Consider the following 22,434-nt stretch of genomic DNA (forward strand, 5'->3'; position numbering starts at 1 on the left):
CCCTTGTCCCAAATCCATACGACTAGAAATGCTGATGGGACAGAACAAAAATTGGAAGTTACACAAATACATGAAAGTCAGAAAATGATTCAGAGTTGAGGACAACACATGTAATGGGGAAAGAAATAAAAGATGAAAATGAGAAAAATTAAAATCTGAATTTCTGAAGGAAAGAAAAATATGGCAAAATAATTACTGATTGGCCATGTGTTTGACTAAAAATGTGAGCCTTACTACAAAAAAAATGTAAATCGGCATTACAGAATTATTCCTTTGTGAGGATTTATGTGAAAAACTATGCTTATCATTTTAAAAAATTAATGGAATTCCTTCCCTTGGATGTCTTTTAAAATTTGAGAGATACATGCATAGAGATACAAGTGTAGGTAAAGAGATGGCCTTGACTAGAGGTTCTCGATTGTGTCTGCATAGTAGAATCATCTTGGAAACTTTATAAAACACCAGAGCCCTCCCCTCACTTACTTGCTCTGGGCATGGTTGGGGCACAGATACAATGGGCAGCCCACGTTGAGGAGTGTTGTATGGGATGACCTCTGCGGGAACTTTCAGACTCCCTCTCACTGCCCCTCACCTGCCCAGGTGCTCTCATGGTGGCCAGTGGCCCAGGATGTTAGCATAACCTGAGAAACCCTCAAGAGAAACACTAAGTATCTCCTGGTACGTTTTCCACAGGTTCAGTCAGTAGACGGCACTCGTAGCCTGGGGGAGAGTGTGCACTTCCTATACAGCAGGCACAGTAATTTCTTGGAATTGTTCGCTTCTACTTAGTTTTAAAACTTAAGTCACCAAAAGATTTTATCAAAGGCTAATTCAACACCTATTTCTTAAGCACTTTCGCATATTTAACAGATTGTAGATACAGAAGATTGGTCCTGACTGGAAAGGAATATAAGTAACAAAACCTTGAAAAGGAAGGCTATAAAGGGAGAGTTTTGTCTCTCTACTTATTGTGTGGCTTAAGTTTACATTGTTCATTCGCTTGCACAATGCTAAGAACATAGATGAATAATGCTCCAGGCACTAAAAGTGAGGATATATATATTTATTCACATATATATTACATTTAGATAAAAATATATATATATATTATGTTTCTATTTCTATAATTGTGTACAAAGCCCTTCAAATGCAAAATAAATAGAGAAGAAGTGGTCAGACCACAAAGTCTACATTTACACATCACAACACAAGTAGGTAAAAGGCTAATTTAGGTTCTTACTTGCCATGGAACTCTGGACAAGTCATTCCTTTTCTAGGCCTTAATCTCTCCATCTCTAAAAAGAGGCACTATCACCTACCCCCTGGGGTTTTATGAGAGTTAAATGTGGAAGCACTGGAGCCCACGCATGGTAGTTGCTGAATAAACATGTGTTGAATCTGAATGTAAATGCCATGCTCCTTGCTTCTGAGCGCAGGAGAAGGGAGACCTGAAGGCCAGAATGACAACTAATTGCCCAGAGTAGCACATCGATCACTTACACAGACCAGGTTTCCTGACTGGTGCTTTCATCGTACCCCCTTTCCCTCAGGAATCTCCTCCCCGAAGCTGACCATGCCTTCCCTCCCTCCAGGACAAGCCAGTGAAGGCTCCTGCCCTAGCATGAACCTCAAGTCCAGAAGCCCTCTGCCAGAGAACACAGGGAAGCCACAGTACTTAGCAGTGCCCAGCCCAGTGTGATACCCACATCCAACAACATCTGGATGCCTCTGATCTCCTCCAGGCTTTTTACTTTATCTGTGCATCATGACCCATTGGTGTCTAGCATAGACCCAAAGCACTTTCCTAACATTTTCCATTAACATTGCCATGGGATTAAGTATGCATTAACTACTGTCTTAGAGCAACTTCCCTAAAAGCAGATCCTGAGATGAGGATTCATATGTAAAGGGTTCTTTAGGAAATCACTTCTGGGAGAAGCTGGTAAGGAAGATGAGAAGCAACACATGGAAGGGGAAGAAGCCATGCGAGGGTATGACTGCAGGCAAAGTCCCATCCTCAGCCTGATCTCAACAGGCGCTTGGGGTGCTAACTGCACCTCAGAGCTTGTCCAACTTGAGGCAGGGGTGCTGCTCTTTCTTACTCCTGCACCAATCGGTCATTGGCTCCAATAGCCCAAGGACAGTGCTCTGAAGAAAGTAGCAAATAATGCAGACAGGAACTGAGGGTGAGCACAGGAAGACAGCAGTGGTCTGTGCAGAGCGCTGAGAGCATCCTCTATGACCACCAGCTCCAAAAGAGGACTCAGAGCTCCCGGGGCTATCTCAAATCTAAGCCCATTTGATTTCTCCAACTTCTCAAATTCCAAGAAGTGAAAAGCCGGTCTCCATAGCCTGAGAACATTCTGCAAAGACCACAACCCCAGCCACTGGAATTGGCTAGTAATGGGACTCAGCAAAATTTTACAGATCAAGCTCCTCTGGTAGATTGCCCTCTCAGCAAGAATACTTGTTACTGCTCAGTTTGAAAATTCCATAGACACTGTGCTAGGCTCAAGGGACACAGACATGATCAAGAGAGATGCCCTAAAGGAGCTCACAGTAGAAGGTAATCTTACAAATGGAAAATCTTGTGTGATTTTTAACCGAATCCCATTTTTAACCGAATGGAGAACACGCCATTCTCAATGATGTGCTTCTACCTTCAACATCACAGGATCAGCAACAATACTTTTCAAAACATCACCCCATATCAAATTACAAAGAGATGTTACCTCATAAGGAATAGACAAGAAGCTAAATGAAGCCACAAGAAAGTAAGACCAATGCTACTTCTAATTATAATGACAATGATAGCTAGCATGTGTGGGACACATACAATCATCAAGTTTCTGAATATCTAAGTTACTGGATACTCCCATGGCCTCCAGGTAGAGGTGTCAATATCTATCACTGCCCAAATATTGTCACAAAATTTAACTGGTAATTTGAGAGGCATTAAAAGATATGTTCAGGCTATTAGTTCAAATGCATTATGTAATTGTACATATTTTTAACATACTTCATGAGAGATGGTACTTCAAAGTAATGAGACTGATTATCAAATGTTCCTTGGGGAATTAGTCAGATCATATTGTCAGATGTAATTCCCAGTCAGAACTGCAAAGCTTGAGAAAATCAGGATAGGCAACAGTTCTTCTCAAAGTCACACACTACGTTAGCTTACAAAGAGTCACCACTTCTCAAGAACTTGCTCAAGACCATAGAATTATTCAGGGTCAGGACTAAACTCAAGTCTCCCTGAGCGCAAAACCCATACTTTTAAACACCATGCTATAGTGGCAACAATTCAAAACCTGCTGACATTGGAAATGAACCACATGGTTCCAGGCATCTTTATGGCTTATCCATGTCACGTCAAGATCACACTTTCAGAGGCTGTGTTTCTACAACTGTGGTTTTAGATTGAGATCATTTTTTTTCACTGTGCATTTAATGCCATTTTCTAAAATAATCCAATAAAGGAAAATTACATGTATTCATTACATTATTAATAATCAGTCAATGTTTTAGTTGCAGAAGATTAATTACTTTAATCCTACCAGTCATTGTCTAGACTACCTAGCCCCTCTTGATATCCATTTCTTGGAATTTTCCATCTCATGTGACTAATATGTTTTATGATATTCCCTTTAAAAATTACATTCTTCACAGTATCCAAATGCTTCAAAATCACCAGCAGATGTGATTGACTGCCAGATTAAAGTACAATGTTACAAATTTACTTTGTCACATGTTAAAAAAAAGGGACAAAGAAAGAGACTAAGAAACATGGAATGAAGGTTTGAAATTTCCCTTTTTGTTAAGTTTTCTGGAGGTGTTTTTGCTGTTGTTTGTGTATAAATACACATTTTAAACCATTTCAGATTCAAGAACCATTCCTGTGTACATTTCTTTATAGATGGATGAATTTAACAGCAATTCAAGATCTGTGTTATGGTGGATAATTCATTCTAAACTCAACTATCAAGTTAATAAAAAATGCTTATCACTATCACTTGATATGTGTTGAAGTCTCTCTAGCAATATTCCCAGAAATTACCAAAGCAAAGAATTCAAATACATTAAACATCTGCTACAAACATCACATGTGTGCCAGTTCTAAATAGTATTAGATCTAGAAATGAAAAGTAACAATAATATGTCTGTGTTCCACAAAGGAAACTCCAAAGGAATTTGAAGTAAAAGTTGAGTGGGTAGCACAAACATTTGCTGAACTTAAAAAAGAGCCATGAAGATACAAAGGACTTACACTGTAATTTGTAATAAGTTAAAGGGGGAGGGGCTTCCCCAGAGGTGCAGTGGTTAAGAATCTGCCTGACAATGCAGGGGACACAGGTTTGATCCCTGGCCCGGGAAGATCCCACATGCCGCAGCGCAACTAAGCCATGCGCCACAACTACTAAGCCTGCGCTCTACAGCCTGTGAGCCACAACTACTGAAGCCCACACGCCTAGAGCCCCTGTTCCGCAACAAGAGAAGTCATGACAATGAGAAGCCTGTGCACGGTAACTAAGAGTAGCCCCTGCTCGCCGCAACTAGAGAAAGCCCGCACACAGCAACAAAGACCCAACACAGCCAAAAGTAAAAGCAAATAAATAAATTTAAAAAAAAAGTTAAAGGGGGAAAGAAACATATATTCAATTAAATGAGAAAGCCACCAATTGTCAAGACCTGTTTTGTGACCAGACATCTTAAAAATAGCATAAAGAATATATTTCTTACTTGCTGTCAATGAGCACTTCAGATTGCCGATTATTCACTTGATTATCACTCTTGTGGCGAAACTGAAAATCAAAGTGTTTGTGAAAAAACACATTAAATCATACTTTTTCAGCACAAATAGTGACACTGAAAATACTTTGAGTTCATCTGCTTGGACAACATCACCATCAGTCTAAAATGAGCATGACTTATGCTTACCTTGGACCCAGCTCCACATGCTCTAAATCTGAATCAAGACCCTTCCCACTAAACTTCATTCTAGGTGTCACCAATGCAACAAGTCTAGCCACATGCTCTTCCAATTCCCACACATTTATAGTTGCTTTGAAGAAGACAATGTGCCCTTTACTCTGTCACACAGTTCCAGAGAAAACCATACATTAATTTTGATGTCTTTAACAAGGAATGGGGCTTCCATTTCTCTCACATATGTGCTCAATACTTTACTGGAACATCATTCATTCTGTTTTATGGATTTCTTTGAAGTCAAGCAATTACTTGTAACAACATGTATTCTTGTTCTCCAGAAATTCTAATTGTTAACAGTGATCTTATGAAATACTGAGCATTTAAAACAAAAATCAGAATACAATACTGAACCACATTTGGTGTGGATTTATGTTTTTATGCCCAAGTGATCCTATTTCTTATTTTGTATTCCAGTAATGAAAATATCTTATATTGCTTAGAAGAATCCACATATTATGAGCCTTCTACTAAACTCACAAATTAGCAGCCATTCAGATAAGGCTTTCTACGTGAGCTGTCAAGACCAGATAGTAATAGGCTAAAGTAGAGATAAGATGTTATTTCAATCAATTAGCTAAATGCACAGATGAACAGGAGATAAGAAATTTTGATTTTATATATTATAATCATCAGGATTATGACTTTTTCCTTTAAAAAAAAACTCATAATATTGTATCAATATCACAATATATGGATTGCTTTCATTAGCCCTTCCCTTTTTCAACGTCCCTCCCAAATTCATCCCAATCTTTCTATTAGACTGTGCTCAGTGCCTACAATTACACTGATTGCCAGGTATAAGTCAATGAATATTACTAGGGAAATAAAGATACTTAGCATTGGTTAACATGAAAAGAGTTTATAGTACTGGTAGAGGAGTAAGTTAAGCTAGCCCATCATTGGCATGCAAACTTCTTTCCACCAACACTGCCATAGACGGGAACATCATTTTGACAGAATATATAATTTGACAGGGGTGGATAGTCTCTGCTCCTCCATACCTACACCCTGTCCTCCTACACTCTGCCCTGTGCCAGGGGAAGCTGACCTATTTAATCCTTGCCCTTTGGCCATTGATCGGGCGTGGCCAATAGGTGGTACTGACAGAAACTCATGGGGCCAGAGGAGAGGAAAATGGGGTATGTATTCCTGGCTTCTTTTGAGCTGAGTCAGCAGTGGCCACTTCCTCTACAGGTAGCCCTCAGCTACAGCTCCAGGTCCAGCAATTGCTTCCTCCTTTTGCTCCTTCAGGTCTAGAAGTAGTATTGCCACCTATGTTGTTGCTACCCTATGTGCTTTTTCTCACAACCCTTTAAGTAGTCCCTTCATTATTAATCTTTCTCCAATCTACCCCCGTTCCAAGGTGACATGTCTTTCCTGCCAAGACCCTGACTAACCGGCCCATACTATCACAAAAGTAAAAGCATATTCAAGCATTAACTGCAGAAGACACAAAAAGAGACTTAGTATTTAGTCACGTCTGTATCTAACCTGAAAATAGTCCCCTAAATTGACTAGCTGGCATCACAGAAAAGGACCAAGCAGTTTACCACCTAAAAGCTGAGGGGCCCACTCTCTGGGCCTCAGGATGCTCAGGCTTTGCCAAGGGGTCTTGGGATTGGCACAGATGGAGTCTGGAAGGACTAGAAACAGTAATCCCACGTATGAGTTCAGAGGAGATATAAATCTGTCAGTCACTGGCAAATAGAGAGCTATTGAGGCTAGGGTACACGCAATCACCTAGGAGAGAATAGAGCTTGTCTGGATTTAGAATGTTTGGTTTGCCCAAGGCTTTGTTTTAAATCTTTGAATTTGAATGACCTTTGGATTATGGAGACTTCAAAACTCTCTGCTGTCTTATACCTTAATTATTTACATTAGTCGCCCGACTTTTGAAGTTATTTGATATTGTAATTTCTGGTATAATGAGCAGAGGATGTGAGAATGCCTAATATCTACCAACTCCAAAAACTTAGACAAAGACTAGAGATATAGGATAAATAATACTTCACTAGGTGGAAGCAGGTTTGCGATCCAATTCTGGTCTTACCACTAATTGGTTGTATGTTCATTAGAAAATCTTTAGTTCCTTACAGGCTTTAGTTTCCTCAAGTATAAAATGAGGGTGTGAGTCTAGTTATTGAAGCCCCCTTGCTATTATCATAAACAGGCTCTGGCTCTATGACATCTATTTTAATCATCAAATAAGTAACCATAGAGTTTCTTATGGTATTTACCAAAAGAGCTTCATTCAAAAATTTCAAATGGATCTCTATTTTCTACTTCTGAGAGGTCACAGTTGAAACTGAGACCTTAGGAATGCTCAAAAGCAAATACTTACATAATCATCTGTGGCATCTTTGACAGCTGTCATAGTTACCACCAGGACCAAAGGTACAATGGTGGTAAACCAGGTCAAGGAGGAAATTTCTGGAATCAGCTGAAACAAATATTTCAAGTAGTTTAGGGCTTTTAAATTTCATAAAGATGGCTTTCAATTTTTGTCAATTTTATGACTTGACAGAAATTAATGAAATGATATTCAGATATTTGTACAAATATGGAACAGCTTTTCAATAATTTAAGTGTTTGCACTCAGGTATAAGACACATAGAATAGACGTATCATTGAAACAATTTTCAGACTGCCTGACAAAAATTAAATTTTTACAGCAAGTTGAGAAGCTTCTTGAAATCTTTCACAAATGATGATCTTTCTCTAGGATGATAAATGTCACCTATCTTTTCTCAGCTTCTCATTTCAACTTTTCACAGTTTTACCAATTCCCAAAGAGAGAATCTTTTTTTTTTTTTTTTGCGGTATGCAGGCCTCTCACTGTTGTGGCCTCTCCCGTTGCAGAGCACAGGCTCCGGATGCGCAGGCTCAGCGGCCATGGCTCACGCCACTCCGCGGCATGTGGGATCTTCCCGGACCGGGGCACGAAGCCGTGTCCCCTGCATCGGCAGGCGGACTCTCAACCACTGCGCCACCAGGGAAGCCCAAGAGAGAATCTTTGAGCACCTACCCTGCACCAGACACTGTGCCAAGTACTTTTAGATATTATGTCATTCGATCCTCAGAGAAGTTTTTTGAGTTAGATTCTGTACCAGAGGTGTTTTGCACAAACCCAGAGTGCTTACATTCCATGTAAATAGCACCCTGAGTGCACAGCATAGAATACACTGTGAATGGCAGCCTGGAGTCAGGAAATGCCACGGCCCTGGGTTTCCATTTTATTTAAAAAAAGTATCTGAGAAGTCAAACAACTAAGCCAAGAACATACACTGCTAAAACTTGAACCTAGGTCTATTTAACTCCAAAGCTTGGACCTGTACCTGTAAAGCCACCCATCTGAGAGAGACACAGTGACAGTTGACATGACTCCCTTACAAAGGTAGTTTTCAAGTGGGGCTCATTTTGGAGCTACGTCGGGGCCATCAGGCAGGGAAGGATGGGTGGAGATGGTCAGTGTGTGGCAATCAGGCCCCATCGAAACAGCACTACAATAAATTTATTGTAGTGCTGTTTTATGTAATTTTATGTAATAACTTCCAAATAAAATTTAAAAAAAAAACAAACCTCAAAAGCCTCTGAAGTACCAACAAAAATATTAGGCTGGGTGGCAGAAAAGCTGGATTCTAGTCTGAGTTCTATCATTAACTCATGGTAAAACCCTTACACCTCACTTAACTTCTCCAAGTCTCATTTATTCACCAATAAAAAAAAGGAGGTTGTACTGAACCATCCCAAAGATCCCTTCCAGATATAAAACTATCTGAACAAGAGCCTTTGGCCATAAATAAGAAACCCATTAGAGAAATGAGCTCAAAATTCTAGAACAGTGTAAAGGGTTCTATGAGGAAACCAAAATTCATGGGGGAAAAAGAAAGTCTCCTCAAAAATTGTAAGGTATATTTTCACTGTTATTTTTTCTTGTTCAGCATCCAGTTCTTCTCAACTCTACCCTTAATTCTTAAAGAACTACCCCACCCCTCTACTTGTAATTTTGTACATGTAATTTTGGTGGACTGATTCCATCCAGCTGGCTCCTAGGCTTTGGCATGTGATCTAGGTCAAGGCAATTCCTGAGCCACAGTGATTGATTTAGGATAGGAAGGTAACAGCATGGTCCAATTACAACTAATCCCAAGACTTGCTGCAGCAACAGAAAAAGTGATTCATTCTCATTCTCTCTCTCCCTCTCCCTCTTTACTCTTCCCCCTCTCTCTTCCTCTCTCCCCTTCTCCCCCTGTGCCTCTGCCTCCCTTTTACGTGGGAGTTGAAGCTAGGAGAATAAAAGTCTAAAGTTTTCAAGAATCACCAAGTAGAGAGGGCCTGTAAAGTAACCATGGAGGAAATAGAAAAAGAGAAGTTACATCCTGTTAGAATAGTTTGCCCATGAATTGTCATACATAAAATACATTAAGTGAATTTAGATGTCTACCACTTACAACCAAAAGATTCTTAACAGTTATTCTATTGAATAAGTAGTTATTCAATTAAAGAAAAAATAGTACTCAAGGTATAATCCAGATTGTACATATCTAGTCCATCTTCTTATTTTCTATAATTAACACATAGCCCAGTACATGCTGAATCTACCAGTTTGATCTGATTAAATCACTCTAAAGTAAATACTAGGTAAATAACTGGCTAATATGAGCTGTTTATATGTATGTAAATTCTTTGATTTATGCCTTTTCTTCCTAAAATATCAATAAAAGCTGAAATTTCATTTCGGTTCAAATTTTAGTCAAATGGGAAGAAAAAGAAAGGTTTCTAACTACCAAGTAACCATTCAAAACTATCAGAAATAGTCACAGTGAAATAACATATAGCACACATCATTTATTATATATATATATAAAATACATCACTGTTCTTAGATGCAAATGAAATTTGCCAAATTAAGTTCCACAAAGTACTACTCAGCTAGACTCTTTGCTTCAACTCTCTCAATACCCATACTGTGAATGTGATAGGGAGATAAAGAAAGGAAGGAGGCTATGAACAGTAATTATTAGGCTCTGGTTTGGTTCAAATAAAGTACAAGGCAGCATTTTAAAATGACCTCAGTGTTTAAAATGATGAATGTACTAGTTTTTACCCATTCCTAGCCCTCCCACCGTTGTGAAGAGAAACAGCAATAATAACTAAATAATTAAAAATCTGATAAAGCTGATTTTCTCTAAGCATGAACATTTAGCTAAGTAAAATAACTTATTTTTTCAAGTTATATGAATATTTTAAACAAACAGATGATGAAATACAACCTAAACATTACCTGTAAAATCAGAAGGAAAAGGAAATACACATTTGCCACTCTTTGAAACTGTTCAAATAAATTAATGGGCAAGAAGGTGAGAATGTTGTACTTGCAGGTGTGGATACGATTATCCTGAAAAAGAAACAGCATCACATTAGTTTGGGGCGAAGCATTGCTCATTATCAAATAGCTCTAAACTTACAAGACTGAGCATGAGTTATGCCAGAGCAAGAAAGATAAGCCAACTATCTAGGAAATTTCAAACTCTGTGTGGGCCAAGGGTTTCATTTTTCCCAAGATGACATGATCCTGATACTACATGCAATTACTGTTCAATTCCATAAAATCACCCATGACTAAAAAATTTATCGAGTGCAAAAGTCTGCCCCTGACTTTTTTTATTCTTATGTTTCATTCATTTGGCAGCGATTTCTTGAGAACCTACTGTATGCAGACACTGAGCTCATGCTGGGTCTCGTGAGGTAAGAAGGAACTTTAAGGATCACCTGGTTCACCTTCCCAAAGCATGACCCTGTACATAACTCTGACAAGGGTCCCCTAGGTCTGTCTTTGAAAGTTTTCTGATAGGAAACTGATCACCTTGGCAGGCAGCCTATTTCTATTTCAGAATGGGAATTGCTAGAAAGGTCTTTATTATGAGAGACTCAAATCTGCCTCCCTGTAAATTTTGCCATATGCCAAATTCCATCCCTGGGGCCACCTAAATCAAGTCTAAGCTCTTTCCATGTTGACAACCTTCAAATACTTGAAGATGACTCAGAAGACTCCCCTAAATCTTCTCCACTATGATCTAGACAGTCCCAAAACCCTCAGCCATTCTCCATGACTTTTCATGGACATCTTTTCCAGGTCAGCCTCTTCTGCATCCATCCCAACCTCTCTGCATCTCTCTTAAAACATGGTGTCCAGAACTAAACCTAAACACATACTGCAGATCTGCTTCAACTGATCCGTGTACAAAAGAAATTTTGATGTTCCACATTCTGGATTATTGTACTAATATGCCTTAAAAATTCATTAGCATTTTGTCATTTAATCTCACTGTTTATTCATATTGAGGGTTTTTTTAATTTTAGAATTTTATTTATTTATTTTTATACAGCAGGTTCTTATTAGTTATCCATTTTATACATATTAGTGTATATATGTCAATCCCAATCTCCCAATTCATCACACCACCACACCCCCCTGCCACTTTCCCCCATTGGTGTCCATACGTTTGTTCTCTATATCTGTGTCTCTATTTCTGCCCTTCAAACTGGTTCATCTGTACCATTTTTCTAGGCTCCACATACATACTCATATTGAGTTTTGATGAACTAAAATCTCTAGGTCATTTCTTCATCAATCACTAACAAATCAGGGCTCCCCTTCCTAAACATTCACAGTTGATTTTGTTTCAAATACTGATGATCTTTCATATATTCCTATTATACAAGCCAAATGAAAACAATTAATCTTGAGTGTTGTATCCTAAAGTAGTAAACATTCCTCCCAGCTTTATGTCATCAAAAAGTTTCAAACACATGCCTTTTATATAGTCTTCCAAAGCTATATAAAACTAATACATTAAAAAGTTCAGAGCTAAAAACCAAAAAACAATTTTTAAATTAAGGAAATAAAACTATGGCAAGCTACTAGAGACTTCTCCACAGATTAATGTTAATATCTTTTTCAGGTGTTTATATCTACCTAACTATATTCCCACGAGGCTTAACTCTACCTTATGCACAAAGATAGCAGGAGAAATTTGGGGTGACAGATCTTACTGACATTCAGAATCAACATATCCAGAGAATTTCCATCCACTAATATTTCAAAATGGAGGTTAGTCTGTGTGACCTATTTTTTTTTAATTTATTTTTTACTGAAGTATATTCTATTTACAATTTTGTGTTAGTTTCTGGTATACAGCAAAGTGATTCAGATATATATATATATATATATTCTTTATATATATATTCTTATATGTATGTTCTTTTTCATATTCTTTTTCATTATAGTTTATTACAGGATATTAAATATAGCTCCCTGTGCTATAGAGTAGGACGTTTCTGTTTATCCATTCTATACACAATAGTTTGCACCTGCTAACCCCAAACTCCCAATCCATTCATCCGCCACCCCCTGTTCCCCTTGGCAGTCTGCTCCTGTTTCGTAGATAGGGTCATTTGTGTCATATTTTAGATTCCACATATAAGTAATATATGGTATTTGTCTTTCTCTTTCTCACTTACTTCACTTAGTATGATAATCTCTAGGTCCACCCATGTTGCTGCAAATGGTGTTATTTCATTCCTCTGTATGGCTGAGTAGTATTCCATTATATATATATATATTACCATATCTTCTTTATCCATTCATCTGTCAATGGAGATTTAGGTTGCTTTCATATCTTGGCTATTGTAAATAGTGCTCAATGAACATTGGGGTGCATGTATCTTTTCAAATTAGAGTTTTGTCTGGACATATGCCTAGGAGTGGGACTGCTGGATCATACGGCAACTCTATTTTTAGTTTTTTGAGGAACATCCATTTGTTTATTTGTTTTCCATAGTGGCTGCACCAACTTACGTTTCCACAAACAGTGCAGGAGGGTTCCCTTTTCTCCACAACCTCTCCAGCATTTGTTATTTGTAGACTTTTTAATGATGGCCATTCTGACCAGTGTGAGGTGGTACCTCATTGCAGATCTGATTTACATCTCTCTAATAATTAGCTATGTTGAGCATCTTTTCATGTGCCTATTGGCCATCTGTATGTTGTCTTTGGAGAAATGCCTATTTAGGTCTTCTGCCCATTTTTTGACTGGGTTGTTTTTTGTGGCTGAGCTGTTTGTATATTTTGGAAATTAAGCTCTCTTCAGTCGCATCATTTGCAAATATTTTCTTCCAGTCCATAGATTGTCATTTCTTTTTGTTTCTGGTTTCCTTTGCTGTGCAAAAGCTTATAAGTTTGATTAGGTCCCATTTGTTTATTTTTGCTTTTATTTCTATTGCCCTAGGAGACTGACTTAAGAAAACACTTGTATGATTTATGTCAGAGAATGTTTTGCCTATGTTCTCCTCTAGGAGTTTTATGATGTCACATCTTCTATTTAAGTCTTTAAGCCATCTTGAGTTAATTTTTGTGTGTGGTGTGAGGGTGTGTTATAACTTCATTGATTTACATGTAGCTGTCCACCTTTCCCAACACCACATGCTGAACAGACTCTTTTCTCCATTGTATATTCACACCTCCTTTGTCAAAGATTGATTGACTATAGGTGTGTGGGTTTATTTATGGGCTCTCTATTTTATTTCATTGATCCATATGTCTGTTTTCGTGCAAATACCATGTGGTTTTGATGACTGTAGTTTTGTACTATTGTCTGAAGTCTGGGAGGGTTATTCCTCCTGCTTTGTTCTTTTGCCTCAGAATTGCTTTGGCAATTCTGGGTCTTTTATGACCCAGAATTGGGTTCCACATAAATTTTAGGATTATTTGTTCTGTGAAAAATCTCATGGGTAATTTGATAGGGATCACATTAAATCTGTAGATTGCTTTGGGTAGTATGGCCATTTTAACAATATTAATTCTTCCAATCCAAGAGCCTGGGATATCTTTCCATTTCTTGAATCATCTTCAATTTCCTTTATCAATGTTTTATAGTTCTCAGCATATGTCTTTCAGCTCCCTGGTGAGGTTTATCCCTAAGTATTTTATTTTATGTGATTTTAAAAAGGACTTTTTTTTGCATTCCCTTTCTGATATTTCATTGTTAGTGTAAGGAAATGTAACCAATTTCTGTATGTTAATCTTGTATCCTGCTACCTTGCTGAATTTGTTTATCAGTTCTAGTAGTTTTTTGTGTGGAGTCTTTAGGGTTTTCCATATACAGTATCGTGTCATCTGCTTATAATGACAGTTTTACCTCTTCTCTACCAGTTTGAATACCTTTAATTTCTTTTTCTTGTCTGATTGCTGTAGCTAGGACTTCCAATACTATGTTAAGTGAGAGTAGACATCCTTGTCTTGTTCCAGATTTTAGCAGGAAGGCTTTTAGCTTTTCACCATTGAATATTAATTTGGCTGTGAGTTTGTCATAAATAATTTTTATTATGTTGAGATATGTTCCCTCTATACACACTTTGGTAAGAGTTTTTATTGTGAATGGATGTCAAATTTTATCAAATGCTTTTTCTGCATCTATTGAGATGATCATATGGTTTTTGTCTTTCCTTTTGTGGATGTGGTATATCACATTGATTGATTTGCATATGTTGAACCATCCTTGTTACCCTGGGATGAATCCAACTTGATGATGGTGTATGATCTTTTTTATGTGTAGTTGGATTCAGTTTGCTAATATTTTGTTGAGAATTTTTACATCTTTATTCATCAAAGATATTGGTCTGTAATTTTCTTTTTTGGTAGTGTCTTTGTCTAGTTTTGGTATCAGGGTGATGGTGGCTTCATAGAATGACTTTGGGAGTGCTCCCACCTCTTTACTCTTTTGGAAGAGTTTGATAATGATCAATATAATTTCTTCATTGCATGCTTGGTAGAATTCCCCAGTGAAGCCCTCTGGTGCTGGACTTTTGCTTGCCATGAGTTTTTTTTTTTTTTTTAATTACAGATTCCATTTCACTTCTAGTGATGGGTCTGTTCAAATTATCTATTTCTTCTTGATTCAATTCTGGTGGGCTGTATATTTCTAGAAAGTTGTCCATTTCTTCTAGGGTGTCCAGTTTGTTGGCATATAATTGTTCATAGTATTCTCTTAAAGTTTTTATTTTTTCCTGCAGAATTGGTTTTTATTTCTCCTCTTTCCTTTCTTCTTTTGTTTATTTGGGTCTTCTCTCTTTTCTTCTTGGTGAACTTGGCCAGAAGTTTGTCAATTTTTTACCCCTTTAAAGAACCAGCTCTTTGTTTTATCAATTTTTTTCTACTGTTTTTTTTTAATCTCTATTTTATTTATTTCCTCTCTGATCTTTATTATCGCCTTCTTTCTGCTAACTTTAGGTTTTGTTTGTTCTTTTCCTAATTCTTTTAGGTGGTAAGTTAGGTCGTTTATCTCAGACTTTCCTTATTTCTGGAGGAAGGCCTGTATCACTATGAACTTCCCTCTTAGAACTGCTTTTGCTGTACCCCACAGATTTTGTATGGTTGTGCTTTCATTGTCATTTGTCTCAAGGTATTTTTTAAATTCCTCTTTGATTTCATCATTGACTCATTGTGTTTTTTTAGTAGCATGTTGTTGAATCTCCATGTAATCATTTTTTTCTCATTTCTCTTTCTGTGGTTGATTTCTAGTTTTATGCCGTTGTGGTCAGGAAACATACTTGAGATAATTTCTCTCCTCCTAAATTTGTTGAGGCTTGTTTTGTGTCCTAGTATGTGGTCAATCCTAGAGAATGTTCCATGTGCACTTGAAAAGAATGTATATTCCATTATTTTTGGAAGTAATATCATGAAAATATCGATTAAGTCTAACTGTTCTATTATATTATTTAGGATCTCTGTTGCCTTATTGACTTTTTGTCTGGAAGATCTGTCCATTGATGTGAGTGGAGTGTTAAAGCCTCCTACTATTATTGCATTCTCATCAATTTCTCCCTTTATACATGTTAGTATTTGTTTTATGTATTTGAGTGCTCCTATATTATGTGCATATATGTTAACACATGTAAATTCTCTTCTTATATTGATCCTTCTACCATTATATAGTGTCCTTCTTTATCTTTCTTTATGGCCTTTGTTTTAAAGTCTATTTTGTCTGATATAAGTATTGCTACCCCTGCTTTCTTGTTGTTTCCATTTGCATGAAATACCTTTTTCTGTCCCCTCACTTTCAATCTATGTGTGTTATTTGCCCTAAAATAGGTCTCTTGTAGGCAGCATATTGTAGACTTATGTTTTTTTAATCCAATCTGCCACTCTATATCTTTTGATTGGAGCATTTAGTCCATTGACATTTAAGGTAATTTTTGATAGATATGTATTTATTGCCATTTTAAACCTCGTTTTCCAGTTGGTTTTGTATTTATTCTTGTTCCTTTCTTTTTCTTTTTGTTCTTCCTTTTGTGGTTTGATGGTTTTCTTTTGTATTATGCTTGTGTTCTCTTCTTTTTGGTTTTTGTGAACCTATTGTATGCTTTTGATTTGTGGTTACCTTATTTTTCAAGTATGTTAACCCATTCCAATATCTACTTGCTTTAGACTGGTAGTCATATGCGCTCAAACACATTCTAAAAAAAAAAATCTACATTTTCTTACTCTCCTCCCCACATTTTATTATTTTGATGCCGTTTTTACATCTTCATGTATATCCTTTTGCTCTTCATTGTGGTTATCATCACTTTCACAAAATTTAAAAAAAAATTTTAAAAATCTGTGTACTGGCTTAAGTGATTTACTTTCTGATTGTGATTTTCTCTTTCCTATAGATTCTTGCTTCTTTTCTACCTAGAGAAAACCTTTTAATATTTCTTTTAGGATAGGTTTAGTACTGCTATATTCTTTTTATTTTTTGCGTGTCTGAGAAATTCTTTCTCTCTCTTTCTATTCTAAATGATAATCTTGCTGGGTAGAGTATCCTAGGTTGCAGATATTTCCCTTTCAGGACTTTAAATATATCTTGCTACTCCCTTCTGGCCAGCAACATTTCTGTAGAGAAATCAGCTGCTGGCCTTTTGGGGGTTCCCTTGTAACTAACTCTTTTTCTCTTGCTACCTTTAGAATCTTCCCGTTAATTTTTGCCATTTTAATTATAGTATGTCTTGGTGTGGGTCTGTTTGGTTCATCTTGTTTGGGACTCTCTGTGCTTCTGGTACCTAGATATCTGTTTCCTTCTTTAGGTTTGGGAAGTTTTAAGCCATAATTTCTTCAAATACATTTTTGATCCCCTCTTCTCTTCTTCTCTTCTTACCTATTATGTGTAGATTGGCATGCTTTATATTATCCCATAGGCCGTGTATATTGCTTTCTCTCTTTTTTTCATTTTTCTTTCTGCCTGCTGTTCTGATTGGGTGATTTCCATTAATCCATCTTCCATATCACTTATTCATTCTTCTTCATTATTCAGTTTGCTACTTATTGCCTTTAGCTCAGCTTTCATCTTAGCAAATGAGTTTTCTAATTTTTCTTGGTTCCTCTTTACAGTTTCTAGTTCCTTTTTACAATAATCTGCATTTCTGTCAACAGCCTTTCTTAATTCCTTCAGTATTTTTATTACTTCTTTTTTTAACTTGGAGTCTATTAGACCGGAGAGGTCTGTTTCATTTAATGTTCTTTCAGGAGAATTCTCTTGATCTTTTAATTAGGAATGGTTCCTCTCCTTCGTCATTTTACTTATATTTCTCTTACTCTATGAGTTTAGGAGAAAGTTATCTACTGTGGTCTTGGAGAGATGTTTTTATGTGGGGGCATCCCTGTGGAGCCTTGAATGAGTCTAATATTTTTGGTGTGTGGGCTGCTTTTAGTATGGATGCCTTCTGCGTCTTTCCTCAGTGTGTGCTGGCCATTTTCTCTTCGGTAGAGGGTGTGACTGGTGTGGTGATGAGAGCCTGCAATAGATATTGAGGGCCTCCTCTTTGTTCTGTGACAGTCACAGTCCTGTCAAGGGCAGGGCCTGCTCCCCAGTTATTGGAGTAGAAGCCCCCAGATCCATTTCTGAGCTGTGGTGTGAGGTAGGCAGGACTAGAGCACTCTGCTGGGGGATGAGCCACTGAGTATTCCTCCCCTGGAATTGTCCACCAGTGAGTATGCTCTGTGGTGTCACCTGATACATGTGGTGTGGGCTCACAAAGTACACAGTCCTGCCTCAACTGTGGGAATGCAGGCAGTTGGCCTTGGTGTTCCTCCAGTGTTGTATTCACAAAGCCACCAGCACAGATCCGTAGGTGCAGATCCACTAAAGTCAAGTACCAGGACCTCAGTAGTCATGCACCTGGACCTGCCATGGGAGCTATGGAAGCAGCCCAGACACAGCCCCACCTCCATGTACACACGCCTGCCCGCAAAGCCTACTGCTGCTAATGCCGGACCTGCCCCAGACACGGGAGCACCCGTAGTCCACTAGGATATCCTGCACGCACTGAGTTTACAAAGGCCCCAGTGGTTGTGGTGTAAATCTGTGGATCACACAGCCATGGAGAGAGGGCTCAGATTTCAGCCCTGCTTCCTACATCACGCAGCCCCTGGGGATCAGCTCTGATTTCAGCCCCGCCTCCACCTGTGGGCAATCCACTGGCTCTTGCACTCTCCCAGAGCTCATAGAGGTGGAGCCACACCCGCTGTAAGCACACCAAGAGTGAGACTGCTATGGTGGGGGCCCTGCTCCTCCCTTCATGCCCCCATTAACAATGGCACTTCACTTCTATGGTGGGCCTGGGCTCCTTCCATGTATACTCCCTGATTGCGGCCTGTATCACACTCCAGCCACCTCAGGCTGTCTCTGTGCAGTCAACCCCAATCCTTTCCCTGGGTCTGTCCTTTGAAGCCTGAGTTTAAGCACTCAGACACCGCATGCACCAGCAGACATGCGTCTAGGGCTAGGGACAGAAGGGAGGTGGCACAGACCATCTATACTGGTCTTTCTCTGTTCTGCCTGCTGCAAACCCACTGCTGCACTCTCCTCTGGGCCTCTGAAGCTCCCCTTCTGTCCCAGCTGATCTCCCCATCAGTGAAGCAACTTTCCAGGGTAAGGGAACCTCTCCTCTTTCACAGCTCGTTCCCAGAGAAACAGGTCCTACCCTGATTCTTTTTTTTTTTTTCTTTCATCCTACCAAGTTATATGGCAATCTTTCTTGCAATTCTGGCTGTCTGAGATCTTCTGCCCACATTCAGTAGGTATTCTGTGAGAATGGTTCCACATGTAGATATATTTTTGATACATTTGTGGGAGGAGGTGAGCTCCACCTCCTTCTATTCTGCCATCTTGATTGGAGCCTCCTGCCATGTGACTTGTTTTAAATGAACCTACACTGACTCCTAGCAATCACTACTACCTATTTAAAGAAAATACTGTCATCTGTTAAATCGCCATTTTTAACATCTACCAGGAATCAATGCATCCAGCTCTGTGAAACAAGCTGTGGGAGAGTAGGAGAGGTGTCAAGAGAAAGATTTGCAGCTTAGTTGGTCTGATGCATAGGATTGTGCTGAAAACTGTCTGTGAGCTGATGATGACTATTTTGCAGTGAGTTCTCTACCCAAGCGATGGACTGGGTAGGAAGGCTGTGAGAGCTGTTGGTCACAACACATTTTTCTAAAAAAGGGACTTGGAAAAATAATGGGGAAGAGGAAAGCTAAGGAGAAAAAGCAGTTAACCAGAAGGATCACATATTCCTAATTCTATTTTATATTTTCCTTCTAAGTTGAAACTAAAATAGAGGTTAAGCCTGTACCTTGCTAAAAGACACAGACAGAACATCTGCTGGGACCATGACATTCAAAACTGTAGCAGGAATTATAAAGAAACTCTCCTACAAAATTGAATTCCACATAGGTAAAGAGTAAATTGTATGGGATAAAGTGATAATGCCAAATGGGGACTGTGACATTTCTGTTTAAACTGATGTATAGCAATGATGTGTTTGTTCTACGGGCTCTGTTGTGACTTAGTCACAGATGATGTGAACCCTCATAGCTGACTGGGAACAAGGAACGACAGCTCCCCCACCTGGAGAATCTCTGTACCCTTTTACCTTTCTTTGTTTTTCATTCGAAAGGAATAAAACGTTTCCATTTCCACTGTCCTATCCAAGAATGTGAGCATGAGTAAGACCTTAATATTCAGTCATTTCATTGAGCCAGTCTGTTGGCTTACAGTCAAATTGTATCACAACTCATTCTATAATACAGCACGGAAGATCTTCACCACTATCCTCTTAGCACTACTTTTCCATGAAGGACTACTAGAAATACCACAATTCAGAAGAAAGGAGGAAGAAGTGGAGGAGGAGGAAAGCAAGGAGAAAGGAGAACATCTAGGGAACCTGCAGAGCATCTTTAGCGCTGACATACATCAGGCTGGAAGTCATGGCTTTAGTCTGTTAGCCAGGTGGACCAGTTAACTGACCCCATGATGAGGTAGGTTTAACCACACGGTCACAAGGAATCTTGGACCAAGACAGGCCTCCCATGTGGTGGGAAAGAGCCTTACCCTAAAGGAGCAGCAGGGACCATCTTCTCCCTGTAAGAAGCCCACTTTCAAGAGGAAGAGGGCAGAGCTGAGCTGAAGAGACCCAGATATTCCCCCAAGATTGATGCATCAAGTGAATAATTCCACGTCTCATGGGGCAGAGTGAGAAAACGGGTGGACAGAGAAATGTCACCCCAGCAGAGTCCCCTCCATCCGGAAGGCAACATCAGAATGAGGAAAAAGCATTGCTCCTCTAAAATACATTAATACAAAGACCCTGAGATAAGCAGAAGGTGGCACACCTGCAGATCTAAAAGAGGGACTATGAGGCTGGACTACAGAAGTCAGCACAAACTGAAGTTAGAGAAGTTTCTTGCAATCTATACTAAGGATTTTTGTCTTTATTTTAATGTCTGAAGTAATCCTGATAAAATTCTAATTTTAAACGATTACCCTAGCTATGGGGGCAGCGGGGGAGGGGGAGAACAAAGATGGAGGCGACAAAGAATAGACATGAGAAGACCAATGAGGAGGTCTTTCAGTTAGTACAGATGAGAGATGACGGGTGGCTTAGACCGGGGTGATGGCAGAAGGGGCAGCAATGAATAATAATAATAATAACAACAACAATAATAATAGCTGATATTTATCAAGCTCTTACTGTGTGTACTGTTCTAAGAGCTTTACATTTCATAGCTCATTTTATCCTCATAACATTCTTATGAAATAGGTATCATTATCCCCATTCTATAGAAGGGAAATCCAAGGTACAGTGACATTAAGTAGTTTATGCAAGATTGCACAGCTTATAAGTAGTGGAACCAAGATTTGAGTCAAGGTACTCTGCTTCCAGAATCCATTCTCTTCACCACTGTGCTTCTCCAGTTCACTGCAAAGCAGATGTCTCTTCTGCTTTCAGAGCAATCAGCCCTTGCTTTCTCCTCTACTCTGTATTTCTGGCCTGCTGTCACTTTCTCACCAAAGAAATACTGTCATGTCTACCCCCTCCTCTTGAGTCAACCCCCTCAGTAGGAGCCCCAGTTACCTACTGCCTAATGTATGGCCACAACGTCCTTGTACTCCCTTTCAATCCCCCTCAAAGCTCAATATACGCAAATAGTATAGCTAACCACTCCCTTATTTCAGCTTTCCAACAGCAGCAGCAAAAGTCCTTTACATTTGCAACACTGACTACTTGGTGGAGGGGAAGAATAAAGTAAAAAATGATATATTCTTCAAGGGGGACATGAAATAAAATATTCATAAAATAAGAAACATTATTTTTTATAATCAGATTTTGTTGTGTAATCATATTGCTTAAGAAAACAAAGCAAATAGACAGTAACAAACACTGCTAAACTAGGAAACAGAGCATTTGAGGAGTTTGCCTCAATCCTTCCACTGGCAAAATGGAGTTAATATTTCTCATTATACATTTATACAATTGTTGTGGAGATAAGGTGATATCATAGACATGAAAGCATCTTTGCTAAGTTGAAAAAATTACACAAATAGAGGATTTTTGTGAGCAATCCTCAAATAACCCAAATGGGTTTAGGAAATCCAACGTCTTAGGCAGGACAAACCGGGTATGCCATAGTAACAAACAATTCCAGAATCTTCATGGTTTAACATAATAAGGGTTTATTTTTTGCTCATACTACTTGTGCAGCATGAGCCAGCAGGGAGACTCTGCTCATCATAGTTACTCACAATGAACCAGCCACCACCTCAAACGCTTCCAGTTGCAGTACCAGAGGGAAAGAGAAAGTTCTGAAGAGTCTCACACGACAAGTTAATGCTTCAACCCAAATGCTCACAGCTCATTGACCAGAAAGCATAACCAGGGCTTCCCCGGTGGTGCAGTGGTTGAGAATCCGCCTGCCGATGCAGGGGACACGGTTTTGTGTCCTGGTCCGGGAAGATCCCACATGCCGCGGAGCGGCTGGGCCCATGAGCCATGGCCGCTGAGCCTGCACGTCTGGAGCCTGTGCTCCGCAACAGGAGAGGCCACAACAGTGCGAGGCCC

General features: G+C 39.0%; 1 protein-coding gene across 1 annotated transcript in view; it reads right to left on the reverse strand.

Annotated features, from left to right (window-relative positions):
- The window catches only part of ATP8B4 (ATPase phospholipid transporting 8B4 (putative)), a 366,096-nt gene that overhangs the window by 167,196 nt on the left and 176,466 nt on the right, over positions 1 to 22,434 (reverse strand). Inside the window, exons 5-7 of the mRNA XM_060005221.1 lie at positions 10,277 to 10,390; positions 7,334 to 7,432; positions 4,744 to 4,805 (exon numbers count right to left, since the gene is read on the reverse strand). Coding sequence (XP_059861204.1) covers positions 4,744 to 4,805; positions 7,334 to 7,432; positions 10,277 to 10,390 — 275 coding nt within the window. The remainder of the gene's footprint in view (positions 1 to 4,743; positions 4,806 to 7,333; positions 7,433 to 10,276; positions 10,391 to 22,434) is intronic.

This window comes from Delphinus delphis, chromosome 2 (genome assembly GCF_949987515.2).
Source record: "Delphinus delphis chromosome 2, mDelDel1.2, whole genome shotgun sequence".
Taxonomy (NCBI): Eukaryota; Metazoa; Chordata; class Mammalia; order Artiodactyla; family Delphinidae; genus Delphinus; species Delphinus delphis.